The 18,341-nt window shown below is 38.7% G+C and overlaps 1 protein-coding gene across 8 annotated transcripts in view; it reads right to left on the bottom strand.

Moving 5' to 3' along the window:
* EHBP1 (EH domain binding protein 1) overlaps positions 1-18,341 on the bottom strand; it is a 229,358-nt gene that overhangs the window by 96,707 nt on the left and 114,310 nt on the right. For all 8 annotated transcript variants that reach the window (XM_076334976.1, XM_076334977.1, XM_076334979.1 and 5 more), the window contains one exon: positions 16,368-16,554. In XM_076334976.1, the coding sequence (XP_076191091.1) occupies positions 16,368-16,554 (187 nt within the window). The remainder of the gene's footprint in view (positions 1-16,367; positions 16,555-18,341) is intronic.

Raw genomic sequence — 18,341 nt, 5'->3', positions numbered from 1 at the left:
TCTGTATCAAATTACTATGTGAATTCACTTTTTAGAAAGTTTGCACGCAGATAATAAAGGTACATTTGTTATATAATACATATGGTTATATACAAAAGTATAGTAAACAATATACTAATATCTAAGTTTGTATATACCTATATACACACACACAAAGAAAATATACACACACTGTCAATGAATTACTTCCATTACGCTCCAGAAACATAAAATACAAGGCAGCTAATCGGAAACAAAATGAAGAATACAATAATATAACACTATTTTTATTTATAATTATTTCAGATGGTGTAACATTTTAGGATACTTTTAAATCTTGATTGGCTGAGTTGGATTTCAAAGATGTATTCGCACTGAAGCAAGCCAGGAAACGTGACCATTGCAAAGGCTTTAAGAAGATCACAGTTCCTTGCCTCAGAGGTGTTGATGAAGTGAGGGAGAATGGAGATTTTGGCTGGCCCACCAAATAAAAAGACACTGTGGATCGCCCTTCAGAGATACAAAACACAACTAAGGAACTAGAAACTACTCTAACCTGCCTCATTTCATACTCATGGAAACTTGGATGAAAAGATTTCACTGCCCAGGAACTTGATTCAGGAGAAACTAAAGGACTTCAACTTCTTGTTGCCTTCAGTGGACTCTCCATTAAGTCTCATGAACTCCTAAAAAAAGCCAGGCATCTAATTGCAACCATCAAACTGTTATTTCAAAATATATTTCTAAGTTTTTGCTCTTGTGAATATGACAGCCTTTCACACAACTGTGCGTGCACAATCACAGCCAGCAGTTATGTACACATTTGTGAACTTAACACGTAGGGCAACGTCTGTGAACCCTCAGGAGAATAAAGGCTATTTTCTACAGCCACAGTGGGCACGAATCCACTCAATTCAAATAGCAGAGTTATGGGCTCTTGGTGCTAAAGATGCCAGGCATGCATATGAAGTTGTTTCTAGTCTCAAAATTAAACACCACAGCATCTTCACTAAAGTAACAAAAATTACTAATGAAGCCTCCAGCACCTAGAGCTGTGTTCTTCAAGATACTTAATAGCAGATGACGACTTTTAAAAAAAAAAAAAAATCTGTGGAAAGACTCCTTTTTTAGTGATGGGAGATGTGTTACACTCCTGAGTTTACAGTGGCAGTAGCCCACAGCTCACTTCATCAAGTTCTGCTCTAAAGGAGTTTGGGAAGAGGCAGGATAAGCTGTATTAGAAGATGTTCTACCATGTTACATCCTCTGAATCCAAATGATTTTTCTACAGAGAGACTGCCCTCTCAACAGTATAGCTCTCTTTAAAGTGTGATATAGGCATTTAATCAGTGGGTGTTTAATCAAGCTCTTAAATATTACAGTTGAACTTCTAATATATTAAGCTCACCAATATTTTTCATAATGTTTACAACATGATTTCCTTAATTACTTTAGTTTCTAGCTAGGTCCTTTAAAGCCCTTTCACTGAGCTAGAGCACATGATTTCATTCACACTTTAAAAGCTTTTCCTATGCATGCTTTTCAAAGCTGATTTGTCTGAATTATACCTATGAACTATATTTAAAATTTGTACATTATTCATTACTACCAAACTATGAAGTATCATTTAGGGATTAACACAACTATCTACTAAACTGCAAAATAGCTCTTGTCAATAATGAAGCCAAGTGAGTTTCAAAGAATTGCTTGTATTTATAAAAGGTAACAGAATACTTCTATAATGTACAAAAATATTCTCTAAATCTACCAAGAAAAAACATATACATGTTATACTTTTTATTGAGATGAAAATAAACTCAGTTTATCTAACAGGCACATAAAGTATAAAACTACTTAAGATATATCAGAAAGAGTTCTTGCTTTAAATGTGTTTTTAACCTTTTTTTTTTCCTTTCTAGAACAGCCTCTATATAGTGCTTGCACTGTATGCATTTGAGATCCATCTATATGCTTGTGCATAGGATAAATCCAATAAAAAAATATTAGCAGGTTCTGGATTTTGTATTCAAATGGCTAATTCTCCAGAGAAACATCATCTCCTTTTCCCCTATATTCCATTTATGTACTTTAAAATAACTCAGAAAAAATATGAATCTAAACTATGTTACACCACACAAAACCCTGAGATAGGTCATATAGCAATAGTTGCAGAGAACAGAGTTATTCTGAAAGAGTAGAAAAAAAATATTTAAAAGGAGGCAGTAAGTCAAAAATACATACAGGCAGCTCGACTTCAATAAAACCTGGGATCACTCAATTCCTTTGGATTGTATTCTATTTATTTTCTTTTCTTTTATGCGGTTAATTTTTTAGGAAGTAGTTGTTTTTTCCCCCCTTTTTTGTCACCACAGACACTCCCTTTAGGCAACCGTGCATCAACAATCCTCCCACGTTCAAAGTCGGCTACATCTGTTGCTCTTTCCCATTGTTGAAAATTCCTGCCTTAATCCTATTTGACTTTATTCATGCAAAGGTCATCCTGAATTCAACAAATGGAGGAGCGATAGCAAGCACACTGTTGAACATGGCTAAAAAATGCTGTTGTAGAACATGCAGGTAGTGTGCCGGCACTATCTCAGAAGTACTTGGTTTATTATGCAGCTTCTAGTCCTCATAGCTGTGTTGCAATATGAATTGGCAACATATTTCTTCTAGCAGCTCAGGAATACAACAATTTCCTTCTAACTGGCTAGATTCGCTCTCCTTAAAAAGATTTGCACTTAACTCGTATTTGCCAGTAAGTATGCGTACAACACACATATATAATATTTGACTGTTTCACATGCTCTAGGGCTTAGCTTCTGGCATAGAAGCTGTTTCTCCTGGTTTTTACTTCTCAGTATATCCAGTTTCACAAATCTATTTACTTAATTGGCCTATCTAAAATTAACAGTGATGACTATTTTAAATAAATGAGGCAAAATTCTGCCTAAAAATACTTTTACAAAGCAGGGTAGAACAGCTAATACAAACACCTCATTTTAGGGCCATCACCGTACTGTAGATTTGCTCACAGAAGCCGTCTATTTTGGTTTTAGACTCATTTTTCTTCCCCAGCAACAACAACAACAAAAAAAAAAGCATTCTGGCTCAGACCTGTGATTTATTCCTATGCTTAAGCATCTGACCCAAACCAAAGAAAGATTAGCAGGAACAGTGAATTAGTAACCAAACCAAAGTTAACTATCAGACTGATTTATGAAGGGAAGATAATTATTTTTTTAATATGTCCATAACTCATCATGACAGATGCAAAGGAATATTTATTCATGCACGCTTATTTCCAATTTGAGGTGCTTGCCAACCACGATGAACCAAACCCACCCTTCAGGCAAGTGGAGAAAACAGGCTGTTGTTAGTCTTGTTCCTTCACGGAGCGCTTCGCTGAGGGCCCCAGACGGCACAGAGTGCACCCAAGGCTAACTATCTAAACCGGTCCCACAATAAATCTCGATGTAATAGCTAAAAGTTAAACACTACAGTAACATCAGCTTATTCAAATTGTGTTTCACTCCTCATTAGCTGTGAAGGAACGTTGGAAAGAATCAAGTTTTCAATTTAAAAGCAGTCCAATACTCTGCCTCCATGGCTCTTGTTAAGGAGCCTGATAATAAGGTGCAAAAACTACAGAAAAAGCATAGGTTTTATCAGGTTTTTGTTGCAAAGATTTTGAGGATTTTTGTTTTCATGGCAGTTAAAAAAAATGTCTTGAGAGGAGAAGTGTTCCTTCTTTCTTCTACCATTTAAAGAGCAAAGCTTGAACTAAACAGGAGTAATAGTTTGTGAAGCCAAGCATGCGAATCAAAGCCCTCCACATTCTTTGAAAAGGTTAACATGAATGGCAGGAAGGTGGTTATCCTCCGGTACCTACGCCAGGAACCTGCAGCCCCGCACTGTCTGGCTGCCTCCTCCCGGCTCCCTCCTGCCATGGGAGCGAAGGCAAATAACTTAAAGGAAATAAAATAAAAGGCCCTCATCACAGATAAGGATTTTCAGATTACATATCCCAGAAGCTAGCCCAGATCTCACTCTGAGCTAACCTAATGTGGTTGTTTTTCAAACGCTTTGGCAGGCCATGGCCGCCTCGTCTGACTGGCGGTGTTTGTACCTAATCCAGCTTGTCCTCTGTGAGAGAAACTAAACAGTGCCATGAAAGCGTTGACATTTAGGAACCGCAGTGCTCCAGAAACTTTAATGCTCTGGGCAGCTCCTAACTTCTTCCCTGCATTTATGCACCTTAGGGATATTTAAAGGACAGATTTCAGGCAAATAACTTTGGCACCTCGATGAGGAGACCAGTCCCCTCCAGATCCCGCAGAAATGGGTGCAACAAGACACTTGTCCCAAAGGCAACGCAAAGCCCAGCTCACACTCCCTGCTCTCCCTCTGGAGATCCCCTGCTTTCGCTCTCCCCATCTCTCTCTTCTGGGGCTCGAAGTATTCAATGCACCTCCTAATGTAGGAAGCTACAGCCCAGAAAAGGCAGCAGGGGTATTCCCGCCATCCAAAGGCCATCTCTCCCCTGACCTCAGCAGCCTTGAAGCAGTTCCTGCGTCAGGATATATGTCTTATTTAATCAACCTTGCACTTGTTGGTAAGACAGACTGTTGGGCACTTCAATCAAGGAAACTGAAAGGTTTATATAAGTCATCACGTATATTTACATGGGAAACATTAAAGAAGTTCTAGTATTAGTGTCATTTTTTTAATAAAATATGAAAGAAGTATTTTTTGTTACAGTTTGCCTACATGCAATGGTGCTGGCATTTTAATGGCATATAGCAACAATATTCCCCTTTACTTCATCACACAATACATTCTATGCCTGTTGGCTTTTCCAATTTCCACCAGAGATGGGTTTTCTTCTCACAGAATGGTACACAGTTTTAAACTTTCAAGATGAAATAAAGAATATAAAAATACTGCCATTACATATCTAAAGAGCATATTTTTCCACAAGAAGTGAAGTAATATTTTATGACGACAAATCTGAGTACTGTGATTTGTAAATGTAAGTTAAATATAAAAATACAAAAAGTGAGGCTTTGAATATCATAACACCGGTTAAATTACCAAAACTTATTTGCACAGACATTTTGCAGAAGTGCCAACTGGTGCAACCCAGAACTGCTGCAGGCACTGACAATGTTTCCATCCATTTCAGTAGGAGCTACACTGCATCAATAACACAGAAATACCTTGAAGAGCAATTATGAAAATGTCAGAAGGAGCCAAACATTCATCATCCTGTAAATTATGTATATTAATTAGCAATGAAAAAGATTTTTCTAGGACAGCCCTGGAGACCTGTTATCTATGTCCCCACTACTAATAAGGATCTAAAGAAGAAACAGTGAAACATTTAAGTAGCAGCACTTAAAGTTGCCAAATCAAGTGTTCAGAAGTTGGGATATTACAAAATTACAGTTACATATTCACTGTTAATTAGTACCCTTTGTATATTTGCATTATGATACAATCTTTAAGCATACTTCTTCCCCTAGAGTTCTCCCTCGTGAAGAGCATTCAATGAACAACCTCACTGAATGGGACTACCCAGTATTCCTATTTTTCTGAATTATTAGTTGTTTGTCCTTATGCCTCATCTGCTGCACACTCCCTGGACCTTGAACTGAACATGGTATCATTAATCTCACCAAAGGGCTTTTCTACAGTGTTCATCTTCATGGTATTTTAATCTAGAAGATTACACATTTAATCTTCCAGACACCCTTGTGAGGTATGTGGCAGGTGCACCCACCCTGACAAAGACTGGGGGCATTAAGACCGCTGCATCCTTACTTTTCGCACCTTTAAGGTGGCAAGTGCTGACCATCACATACACACTTTGGGCCAGTAATTATGGTCATGTATACACCTGGGGTGAGGTGTAAGGAAGTCAAGGCCCTCAGCCAATTAGAACTGACCACAGATCAGATTTAACTAGGGTATAAACGGAGCCCCGCCAGAGGGCAAGTTGAGCCGGTCCTCCTTGGAGCAGCGGGTCCGCAGTCGCGGACTCTCCCCTTGGGTCGGGACGCCGCCCAAGGAAACTCCTCGAGGTTGAGAGCCCTCATCTTATAGGTGAGTGATTGTGCACATTTTGGATCCTCATTTCTAAAGCTGGCTGTGCAGTATTAATTCCTTGTACACCACCCCGAACCTGTGGTTTACTGATGATGTTGGAGTGTTGACGCCTCATTTCGAGTTAGTTTTCTCTTAAACAATTTTGGTTAAAATAAAGTTTATTTTTTAATTTATCACCTGCCTAATTTGATTTCATGAGCCTCTGCAACAAGATAGCGGTCCATCTAACCGAAGAAAAAGTGACATCCACAAAAAAAACAAGTCCAAATTATCAGAAGCTGTTGCTTTTGAGTCCTCAGTCTGAGCCACCTAAGACCTGATCTTACAGAGAACTGCTTGTTTTATGATACTTCATGTGTCACGAAACAGCACTCTTCCAGCTGCATGGCACTTGAGTCAAGCCAATAGCTCTGCTAATTTATCATGGTTGTATCAAGCTGGCAACTTAAAAAACCCCACCACAGTCCAGGATCTGGTTCAAGAGATTAGCTTAGCACCACATAACGAATTCATGACAGAGGAAAGGATAATATTTCACTGCTCCTGGACAGCATTCGGTTGCTTAATTGTCAGAGAAAGCAGTGCCTTTCCGCTGGCCCTTGTCTCAAACAGCACACAACCTGGATTTGTTCCCTGCGTAACAATATATACGGTGCTGCATGAGTCATGAGCTCTGCAGAAAGACCTACATGTGATGATGTGTTTCCATCTAGATAACACTGTCTTCTTGCTGCGCGTGCTTGGAAATGAGATAAGGTGAGAAGTGAGGGGCTGAGGTTGGAAGGAGCTCAGCTCTGCCTCCAAACCTGTGCATAAGTCCTGCTACAGGAACATGTGGGTAAATTACTGACTTGTCTGGTTTTAAACCTCAAATTCTGAAGGAAGCATCTCTCTTAGAGGTAATGTGACTATAGAACAGCACCTAAATCTTTTTGACAGCAGTTCAACTGGCTTGTTGCTAGAAAATGAGCACAAAATACTTCAATCAGAATGGCAGAAAGCAGCAGACAGAACAAGGAATCATCTACACTCTTGACGTCTAAAAATTGACTCCTGTTGGCACCAATCATGGAAATAATATTAAGACAACAGACACCACCCTCCACCGATTTACATTCATAGAGCCACCCGCAAGGAGAAGGAGGGAATCAAGCAAGGCTGCAGCAAAACAAAATCCGGTACGTTATTAACACTGACAACTGCTACAGTAAAACCACACAGGCAAAACAAGCAATGTCTAACTAAGAAAGAATTTAACACTTTGGTAGCCTAAGGAGTCCACTCGTAAGTAAAAACCTACTCATAAAAGCATGAATCACACACACTTTCATACAGTATCTGACATACTCCTTTGGGTCCTAATGAAGTTGTCCCTTCTGCTGGTCTCTCTTGTGACTGCTCATGAATAGGTTATCACATGTTACACACCACTTCTTGTACCAGTTTTCACAAAATCTCCAATTAAATAGGTAGAGCAAAGCAAGGGATCTCCATTTTGCTGAACAACTCTGTCCATCAGTGCTCTCACTCTATATCCACGTCTCCTATTCATGTGCAGTCATGCCTGCATGTTGAAGGGAGAAAGAGCTTTTGCAGCATCTTCCCATTTTTTCCAACCATGGGTCTATTCTTTAGGTCATATACACAAGAGTCTGTAAATATTCAGGCACAATTAATCTCACCAACTTTAAATGCCTATCAGTTATTTGGCCAAGCCTAACTTATCAAAGCTCTTTTATAGCCAAGGGAGAGAACCAGACCCCTCTAGGATTAAGGTATCTGAGGGCAATTGGGTGACTCAATCTTAAAAGTGGATCCATTTTATTAAGGACCAGTCCTGGGAACTCTTACTCACATAAGCTGTCAATAAAACTGCTTATTGCTCCCGCGTATTATTGAAACACTAAATTTTCTCCACAATATGCACTTTTATTTGTTCTGTTGTTTGTCCTGGTTTTGGTGCTACAGAGGGATGCAGTCATCTCCAATCATCATGGTTCCAAGACAAAAAGCAGACTGAAAAACACCATGGAATGAAAGCCCATTTTCCCTAGAAAGACGCAATTTGTACTTTTGTAAAAGTCACTTTTTACAAGCCCATGCTTACAGTTGAGTTTCAAATCCTCAGACTGTACTAATTTTAAGATTCTCTGCCTTCAACAGTATTTTTTTTTTTGACAAATATGGCCTACAGATAAGATACTGGATACTTTTATTTTAAAAATTACTAGTATATATGTGCATGTGTATGCATGTATATAAAATGCTTTTCCCATTTACAGAGAAATTAGTGAACGTTCTGGTCACCGATGAAACAAATATAAGAAACAGTACCTATAAGTTATAATAATTAGCTCTCTGATAATTTGCAATGATATACTGCATCCCTGCTTCCATCTGCATAAACAGTGGCCCCTTCATTAACAAATCATTTGACTTGCACAAAACCAGTAAAAACAGAGAATAAGAGAGTTTCATTTCCTTATACTGACAGAGTAACTACATTTAGTATGTAGGAACTTGGATGATTAAAGAAATTTTTAAAAAAATTATTCTGCTGCAAATATGAACAGGTGGAAAGTTAAACCATGAAAGACATTTAGAAGACTCACCTAAGGTTGCATTTTCGATTTTAACAGGATGCTTCCTGGCAGTACTAGCCTAAGTACTGTTGGGTCATTAGAAACTGCAGCTGCTGTGAGCAATGAATACCCCAAACTAGCACACTGCCGAGACACTAAAGATATGTTTTCCAGCTGAGTGATGACTCTGCTGCCACTGAAAGGGACTGTCCTGCGGTGTTGCTGTGTCAATGTTGTGCTCCTGGTACTCACATAACTCACAGTCGGTAGTGGCACTGGCACAAGGTGGGAATGCGAGAAGTCAGGATAGGGACCAAAGGCAATGCAGTAAATCCAAACCCTGAAGCATGCATTAGTTGAGGACAAGACTAAGATACCCTTTAGCCCATACCTTCAGCAAAATGGAAAAATACTACACTTGCATTTGGAAGTGAACAGTTCACTCCTTGTTCTAGCACATATTCTAACGAGGTTGTTTTATGTCCAAACATAGGTTAATAGTAAGGAACACAGAAAAAGCACATGGCTAGTCAAGTTGACAAACACCATTTAAAACTCATGCAAACAGTAATAAGAAATTGCTTAAGTATTGTATAAAATAGGGAGCCTCTTTTATTACTTAACACTTGAAAAGCTGCAAGTTTAATGGATTGCCTGTGCTTCAATATGATTATCTCACTATCTTTCTGTTCACATTATTTATGTGGCTTGTCTTTCTTCCTATTAAAAGATAAAATGTCTTAGAGCTGTATGCAAAGGCAGATTTTCTCATAGTGCCTTTTTTGCACAAGTTCATAACAGTAGATACCTTAAAATTCTGTCCACTACCTCCCAGGCCTTCCTTGGACTTGATGAACTATCTATCTGCATAGGAAGTGACAAAGATCTCATGCAAATGAGCTGCACAATTCCTCTGCAACTAATGTCAAGCTGAAAAGGAGCAAAATCATTAAAGATGTTCCAGAGAGCCAGGAAGTCCTTATGTGAATGGACAACTGAGACACTTGTGATACCAAGAGACAATGAGTGATCTTCATCTACCATTTGAAGTTTAATGTAATTTCTCCACTTGGCTGCATTACTGCATCTGTGTTTTAAGATGAGCTCTTCCTACTGTTCAGTCACATAAGGTTGATAATGCTGAGGTAAACAGAAGTGGAAAAAGTGAGCAACTGGAGACTATAGCATCTCTGAGATCGTGGAGAGTTGTGCCTAGTATTATACTGAATGTTATTTTCCTCCCCTTCCACTAAACTTCCACTAAACAGAACCATTGCAGATACATAATGGATTACAAAGGATACTGGATGGAGATGGGTTATTACATGTCAGGCAGAAAAAGGATTCTGTATTTCTTATTACATGTTTCCTATAAATATGTTTCATTAGAGCTTAAACCAGCTAGCTTGCCTGGCATGAGAGAGCAGATTATCACTGGGCATGCAAAACAATTCATTTTGCTTTAAAAAAGAAAGAGAGCTTAAAGAATGATGGTGACAACCAGAAATGTTATTATTGGCTTTGAACTGTTATGTGAATGTGTATTCTCCTTTTCCGCCAACGTAAAAGGCCATCACAAGCTCTCATCTACAAGCAACAAAATCAATGCCTGTTTTCATGACTATCAGCAACACTGTGACTTTCATAAAGGTGAGAATGGTGTACACATTAATATGACAGACAAGTTTACTTATCCTGTCCTGGTGCTACATACTTTCATCAGTTGCTAGGTGTAACTCAAAAACCAAGGACAGGTTCAAAAAGCATCCTGTGGTCTGATATCAATTCCATGTCTGTTCACATAATCATGTATTGTCAAACACTTATTGCCAAGACTGGAGTGCCAGAGTTTCATTTACTGAGATATTCTGGGTAGCCCGGTATGAAGCTGTGAGATGGAGATCTCTGTGAGCTACTAAAGCCCAGGCTGACAACTAGTCCAATGCGCCTGCAAGTAGCCACTCTGTGAAGCACGTGTCTAACGAACACAGGTTTCCAGACTCTGAATACTGGAGAAAGGATGTGAAACCAAGCTGGAGCCACCAAACATAACACACCTGTTGACTTTCGGTAGGTTAATGGCAACTGCAGTATCCAGAAACCCAATGGAATCCTGAGCCATCAACAAGGTCCCAGGCCTTGGCTGCAGTCTGGCAACAAACTGAAACTATCACTTAATAGGAAAAGCCTTTCTGAGAATGGTTTCCTGAAGGGAAGGGCATATGCTATCCTTCCAAAGAGTGAATGGGTAATGCCAGTCCAGTGCAGGAGCTATTTTCTTTTAACACTGAAAAATAACTCTACAGTTGAGGATGATTATCTGTTTCCTCCTGTTCCCTAGTAAATAATTCTTCACCTCCCACATTCCTGCCCCCTCATTCTCACAAAGGCAATAAAATCCATGGCTGTGCAGGGATATATGACTTCAGCCTCTCTACTACGGGACACAGTTGCCGACTCTGGAACTGGTACCTGGATCTTATTTCCAATAAACTCAACATATTGCAGGGAAGATAAGACATACTGAGACTGGCTGAGATTTCAGCCAGTTGAAGTTGCTATGTACATTTTTTAATTAGCTAAAGCAATGATAGGCACCGATACGCATGCTATGCACTGTTCTGATACCACTTTTTGAGCCTGAACTTCTTTGTTCATTTTTTTCCACAAAGTCAACAACAAGTAGAAGAAATTTAAAGTCTCCATCATCTCTGTGAAAGGCAGAACCTGGTTATCCAAACCATGTCAAGAACAGTAACACATGTATGATGGTAACAAGCCCAACAAGGCTTCAGCTGGGCTTGACAGCACTGTAGCAGGTTGATGACCGAAGAGCTTAATTACAGCTTTGCAGTTTGTTTGTCAGACTCACCTAAATATAGCCAGCACACCATAGTCTTCAAGCCATTTGAGACATTAACTGTGGGATAATTCCAGGCTTTCCAACTTTGCATTTTTAAGCTCTCTCTGGTGACTCAGATTAATTTAGAGGAGACATGGAAGGAAGACAGGAGAGAATTAAGACACACCTTTAGGAAGTGCAAGTAGGTAACACTATTTGGAAACAAAACTTCCTCCAAACCCAGATACGGCAAATACTGAGCTAATACTATGGGGCCAAGAGCTGGCTGGACCTTTATGGAGAGCTAGACCCTGCCTTATCTATGACATATAACTGCCCCTTCCTCACCAATACAGGTTACATGGGGATCTCTGAGTGATCAAAAAGGCCTGCTCAAAGGGAAGACATTAAAGAGGCTTGGAAAGGGTTTGCTACCACAGTTAACTGATTGCTCAGGGAAGCAATGCAAGGCAAACATTTGAAAAAGATCAGATGAATATTGGAGACATTCAGAAGCTGTCTGGACACGGTCCTGGGCAACGGGCTCTAAGTGGCCCTGCTTGAGCAGGGGGGTTGGACCAGATGACGTCCAGAGGTCCCTTCCCACCTCAACCACACTGCGAACAATGTGCAGAGAGAGGTATTTTGGAAATGGCCAAAGAGAATACAGCAGCTGGGATGATCTTACAGCAGCTAAAGAAGTGGATGTGTCCCCTGTGCAGAATTAATATGAAAGGGGCAAGACTAAATCACTAGTGCTCATGAACTCAGCCAACCTTACGTAGACTAAAACCCTCAGGTTTGGGGCAGGCAGAAACAGCCTCACTTGCACTCTTTTCTCACATCTGAAATTTGTTAAGGAATGGTAAGAGGACACCATGTGAGGCAATGTCTTTGGGGAGGAAAGAAGCTAAAAGCAATCCCCTGAAGTAGTGGGAGACACTGTTATGGTTATAACTGCTACAGGCACATGTACACCATATGGTTGTGAACAATCATTTCAAGGCAAAAACAAAACTTAAATACTGTCTGTATTTGGTATCATCACTTGTCTTTCTGACCAACGATCATCTATAATTGTCTGGGCAGTAAGTTGTTATGTCAGTCTCCCCATGAGATCTAGTCTTTGCTTCAAACACTAGTTCTACCATTTTCATGGCTATTAAAGCTAATGCATATTTATTAGTCTCATATTCTATCTTCACTGATCATTGAGTTCTTGAAAGTTAATACCAACTCATGACTGCACCCTGGAGTACCCTCTTTATCCTGGGGACATCAGGCATGATGCTAGATACCACCAGATCAGAAGATGCTTTCTAGAATTTTCTGCCTAATTTTACATGAAACTTTTACAGAGAATTATCTTGTACAACATACACCTCTGAACAAAGGAACTAGGAGGAGTTTGATTTTTGTGGTGTCAGGAGTAATAGGGGTAATTAATTCTAGAAAATCTAGAAATAGTACTCAGCTGTTAAAAGACCATACAACTCCCTTAAAAGAAGGCCTTTTGCAATTCACTTAAGATACATTAGCTTAAGTCTATTCTCAAATGAGACATGTCCAAGATTGCTGACTGCTAAAAATTCTTTGTTTTATTCTTCTCTTTCATTACCACAGACACTGCTGTTATAAATTAAGAAAACATACACACACCAAAAAAAAAAAAAATCATGTGTGGGAAGTCAGATATCCTTCAGGCGAGGTAATGGTAAAATGTTGGATTCAGGCTATGATGTTTCAACAGCAAACACAATTGCACTTCTGTGGAAGTGTTCCTATACCCTGGATACCAATGCTAGAAGGCACATTGCAGCTGAACACTGAACAAAGCAATTTTGGTGTCCAGCTGTACCCCAGGGATTTGATTTTTGGGTGTATACTTAGGAAAATATCAACATTTCTTGCCCTAGTTTTAAACTGGTATTTAAATTCCTAGGAACTTCACTACTGTTTTCAAAATTTAAATGTTTTTTTTAATAGGGTAACAATTTCAAGTATTTGGAACCTGTATCTTGAGTAGGAATCTGTCATGTGTCAAATAGTCTTTCAGGAGCAATTTCCACCTAATAAACTTGCTGATTTATATATGTTAATAACAGCATTTCTATTTTTTGTGTTCAGCAAATGTGATGAACAACATCAGCATGTGAAGGAAAAATGAGCTCCAAATACTCTGTCAAAGATTTGCGGAAGTATTTTTGGAGTTTTTTTCCTTAAACTCTAAAGTTCTAATATTAACGCTGTGTTTGTGTAGTCTAAAGATTAGCATTTCTGCTCCACAGCCATTTCCTATGAAGACAACTAAGACAGGGAATTGAACATGTCGGGACACTTAGGTTCTGGTCAGAGTTGTAGCAGAGGCTTTCTGTGCGCAGCAAACTTGGACAAAACACTGAATAAGATACATTATTTAACCTCCCTTTATCTAAGTTTACCTCCATGGGACTATTCCCCCTACATAAGGGCATGTGCTAAGTTCACGTTTGTGTAGTGCCTATACTTTTTGATGGGAGTTTTTCCAGAGTTGCTAAACATTGTCATTATTATTGAGTAATAAACAAGTTATTTGTGCCAACAGTCCAAGTCCTACCTGGGCACTATTTTGTACTATGGTGTGAGAAAATTGTTTAATTTTCTTTTCTTTTAAATGCCAGTACTTTTCTGAATTTCAAAAAGCATTCCAAGTAATATGCTTTTGATCTAATGTTATTAGATCACCTTAGAGCAAAACAATTCGAGCACAGGAAAAAGACTGGGCTTACAGAAAGCTTTCTGAATTGCAAGTGACCATACAATATTTTAACACACCCAGTCAGTGAAACTTTCCACTCTAGCTGTAATATAATAAATTAGGACACTGCATCTGCTTTGGAGCCTTCCCTAATGGTCTCGTATCCTCCAAAATCCTGTAAAAAATTAAAGCTTTCTGTACCAGAGAAGGTCAGCATAGTGCTCTGTTTTTCCCCATGGCCCTACCGATTATCAGTTTCAGTACTTGGACCTTTGCTGATCTCAGCTGTACCTCAGCATCAGTGGCAGAGAGGTGGGCTGCAAGCAGGCAGGCACCAAAATATTTGGGAACTAATACCCTGCATAAGACTAGGAAATACCTGACTGTGTTCATAACAATATGGTCTTCTCGGAGATTTCAGTCCTGCATCTTTTCTTAATCAATTCCAGCTTTCAGACAATCTAAAACTTAGTCTGGGGTAGACAAAAACGACGACAGTCGAACCCAGCAGTAATACATTATTTCAGCACAACAATAAAGCAGAGAGATGTATTTCCTTGGATGCAGACCTGTAAAAAAAACCTCTCAAACAATGAGCAATGGGGGCACAACCTCCATCAAGCCAGCTGATAAAATCTCCTCCACAGATGTCTCTTCTCTGCCTGGTAGTACCAGAATGCTTTACTTTGGCCACTTTGCTTTGACCCAAGGGCCAGACTCCACCAGAAATCAAATAATGTGCAATATTTTTCATACAGAAACTCCAGCGAACAGGATCGAACCCCATCTCAGCGCATTATAAAACTGCTACGCTCTGATTTAATATTTCCCTGGTTGTGGTTTTGCATATTAAGAGTAACTTGTGAATTGTGCTTGTGGCCTTACTATGTTGTTTTGTTTTGCTATGAGCAGACACAGATTAGATTTCTGGTCTCATACTCTTTACCCTGACTGAGTGGTAAAACGACAGCAAGATCAGAGCCTGAGGGGACAAGGACATGTCAGCAATCTGGCTGAGTAATTAAGCAGTGAAACGATAGGTATGACAAATAGTTTCATTCAATTCTGAATTTAAAGTACAGCAGCTCCAATACAAGGCAAAACAGATGATAATATGCATAAATTGGGAGAGATGTGCTGGAAGGGAAGCCTTCTGTCCTCATCTTCCTACCTTTCAAAACAAGCAGTCAGCATGTATCAAATTCATTTTTAAGAAGGGCCCATTAACGTATGCTATTAAATGCTTATTTTGTTTAAAAAAGCACAAGTGGTGCCAACTGCTGAAACACTGGAGTTAAAATTAACACCAACAGAAGTTAGCTGTTGTAATCCTAAAATACCTGCACCACGCATTGCCCTCTTCAACAGAAGTTAACTCATATTTTCCCTTGACAAACACAGATGTATGTGCATATATAAGTACGCTTAGTCTGGACGTTCCTAATGAACAGTTAATCTGATTTAAAGTAGACTGTCTTTTTTTTAAAATTACTTCACCATACCTATGGAATTGGACATATATAAATCCCAACACAAATAAACAGTATCCAGTACTAAGCTCTTAAAACCCAGATTTATGACAGAAATGTGGAGACAGACTCTTCAACAGGGGCAAGGCTTAGCGGCATTACAAGAGATCAAGACAAAGTATTGTTCAACATGATTTTCTCCCTTCTCAATGGCATATCCAGCTGTCCTGTAACATTTAATTGAATCGTAACATGAAATGTGGAATTGCAAATGAAAGTGACTGCATTAGAATAAGAATTAAAACCCAAAATCGGTATTCTCAGAGTTGGACAATTTATTCAATTACGGTTGGACTCGATGATCTTAAAGGTCTTTTTCAACCTAAATGATTTTATAATTCTATAATTTGTTACTAGACGACTCTTTGAAACTGCAGTTGCTGTTACTGTTGTCATTAAATCCTTAAAGAAAAAATACAAGCTCCTACTGCTGCTCTCTCCCTATGAACCATCAAGTGAACAGATGAGCCAACACGTTATTAAGTATAAGCAAAGCTTTTAAGATAGCCTGCAGAAATAAATAGGATGTCTACAATACACATAAAGCTACCGTTAATAACAGAGACAAAATTTTGGTATGAAAAACCTACCTTAGGAGAAGAAGAAAGCTCCCTCGATGCAGGAATAGTTGACATGTTCTCACTCATGCCTGTCTCTGACTTTGGCAAGAGGTTTGGTGTTTCAGGAGCCTTTCTTTTCATCTTCTTTTCTGGTTCTTGCAGCGGAGCAACTTTAGTTAAAGCAGGGCTTGGTTTTGGTTCATAAAATGGATTTGATCTAGTTAAGAGAAGGGAAACATTTCTTTGCTATCTCCTTGGAATTAAAACCAAAAATAAGACCTGTTTAGAGAAGCCAATGACTAAAATGCTTTTATTATCCCATGTAAGAATATGTTTTGCCTTTACGTGCTTTTAGATGCTACTTTTTCATACGATTGAAAAGTGAGTTACAGCAATTGAAACTGCATTAGGTCAAAATTTCCATAAATTTTAAAGTCCTGTAAATTACAGAAGTTTTATCAATCGCATAAAGCTAACTCTTCAATTATACTTACCTATCTATCAAAGAGTGACCTGATTTACATACAAGCTCAATACCAACAAATTTGAGTGAAGTTCCTGGCTGTTTAATATTCTAATGAACAGAATTAAGAATGCTTCATTAGAACAGAGTTAAGAATCAGACCACTTTTACATGCATGCTTCAACATGGCTTTAGAGGCCTCACTCTTGGCTGTCCAAGTCTGAAAATTTTGGCCTCCATAGGTACACAATCCATCTTGAGTGTATTTTAAGCTCTGCAGCATACAGGCACCACACCGTTTCAAGAACACTCTTTGGATAAGAGAATAGTGCAAGAAAACCACAGCTGACTTGTGTATACCTCTCTACAGATACCAGTAGCCATCATTTGTCTATTTTGAAAGTACTTTTTATAACTAAACCTTGTTTAAGAAACACAGTAAACATCTTCCACCAAGTGGATGCAGTTCAAAGAATTATTCTTCTTAACTCTGGCATTCACGTTCCAACTCCGCATTTGTTCCACCCTAAGTAAATACTTCCACAGCATTTCCAAATTTTATCTATTAGTCTGATATATCAAACATCGATCAGTAATACATCAAATAATGGCTTCTACTATGCACTTAGAAGAGCCAGCAATTTTGTATCCTGCTCAGGATACTTACGGGAACCTTCTTTGCACTGAATTACTTTATTCATAATCTTTGCTTTTCATATTTTGCAATCCAAAACTGGACGGTTAATTACAAAACTGACATGTTAATTAATTCCTTTTAGTCCATACTTCTCCTGCAAGATATATTTAGCATATATCTCAAACTATGTTTATGTAACTAAGTCACTGCAATTCCAAAGATCTATTTGCATACAGTTATATAAAGCATAACTAATCACGACAAATAACCTCAGTCCCTGCAGTTCAACTCTAGATGGAAACAATAATGCATACAGCATTAGACAAGAGCCTACCTAGCTAGATCCACTTACAAATTTCCTCTCAGGATAAGAGTCATGAGCTAGTACACACTGTTTTTAAACTACAACAGCAAAATTTGGGCACAAGCGAAAAACCAACTATTCATCCAGTTTGCTTTCACACCACACCAGATTTCTCTCAGTTTTGTGTACTTTTAGTATGAAAATATGTCTTTCAATCTCTTGGACTGATTTTAGAATTTATTTTAATGCAGTTTACCATCATCCTCTTTTCACTGAGAAAAAGCAAGCAATTAATAATCCACACTGCAGAAAATAAGTCTAGTTCTGAAAGACAAAGTTTATTGAAGCACATAAGTGAAGATCGGACATAAAACCTCCAGACCTTTCTAAGAATCTGCCACTGCTTGTTATAGAGAAAGAGATCTAAATCCAGATACTGAAACAAAAGGAAAGACTAACACTAACATAACTCATGTGCTTATTGAAGGCAACTTTCAGGTGTTCCCACTTTGCCACCCATCAAGTGCAAGGCCACCAGTGCAATCAAAACTAAAGGCAACATCAAAATAACGAGTTAAATAGAAATGGATGGGTGTTTTC

This window comes from Aptenodytes patagonicus, chromosome 3, assembly GCF_965638725.1.
Source record: "Aptenodytes patagonicus chromosome 3, bAptPat1.pri.cur, whole genome shotgun sequence".
Classification (NCBI taxonomy): domain Eukaryota; kingdom Metazoa; phylum Chordata; class Aves; order Sphenisciformes; family Spheniscidae; genus Aptenodytes; species Aptenodytes patagonicus.
Note: the sequence above shows the minus strand (reverse complement) of the source record. Positions and strands in the feature narration are given on the sequence as shown.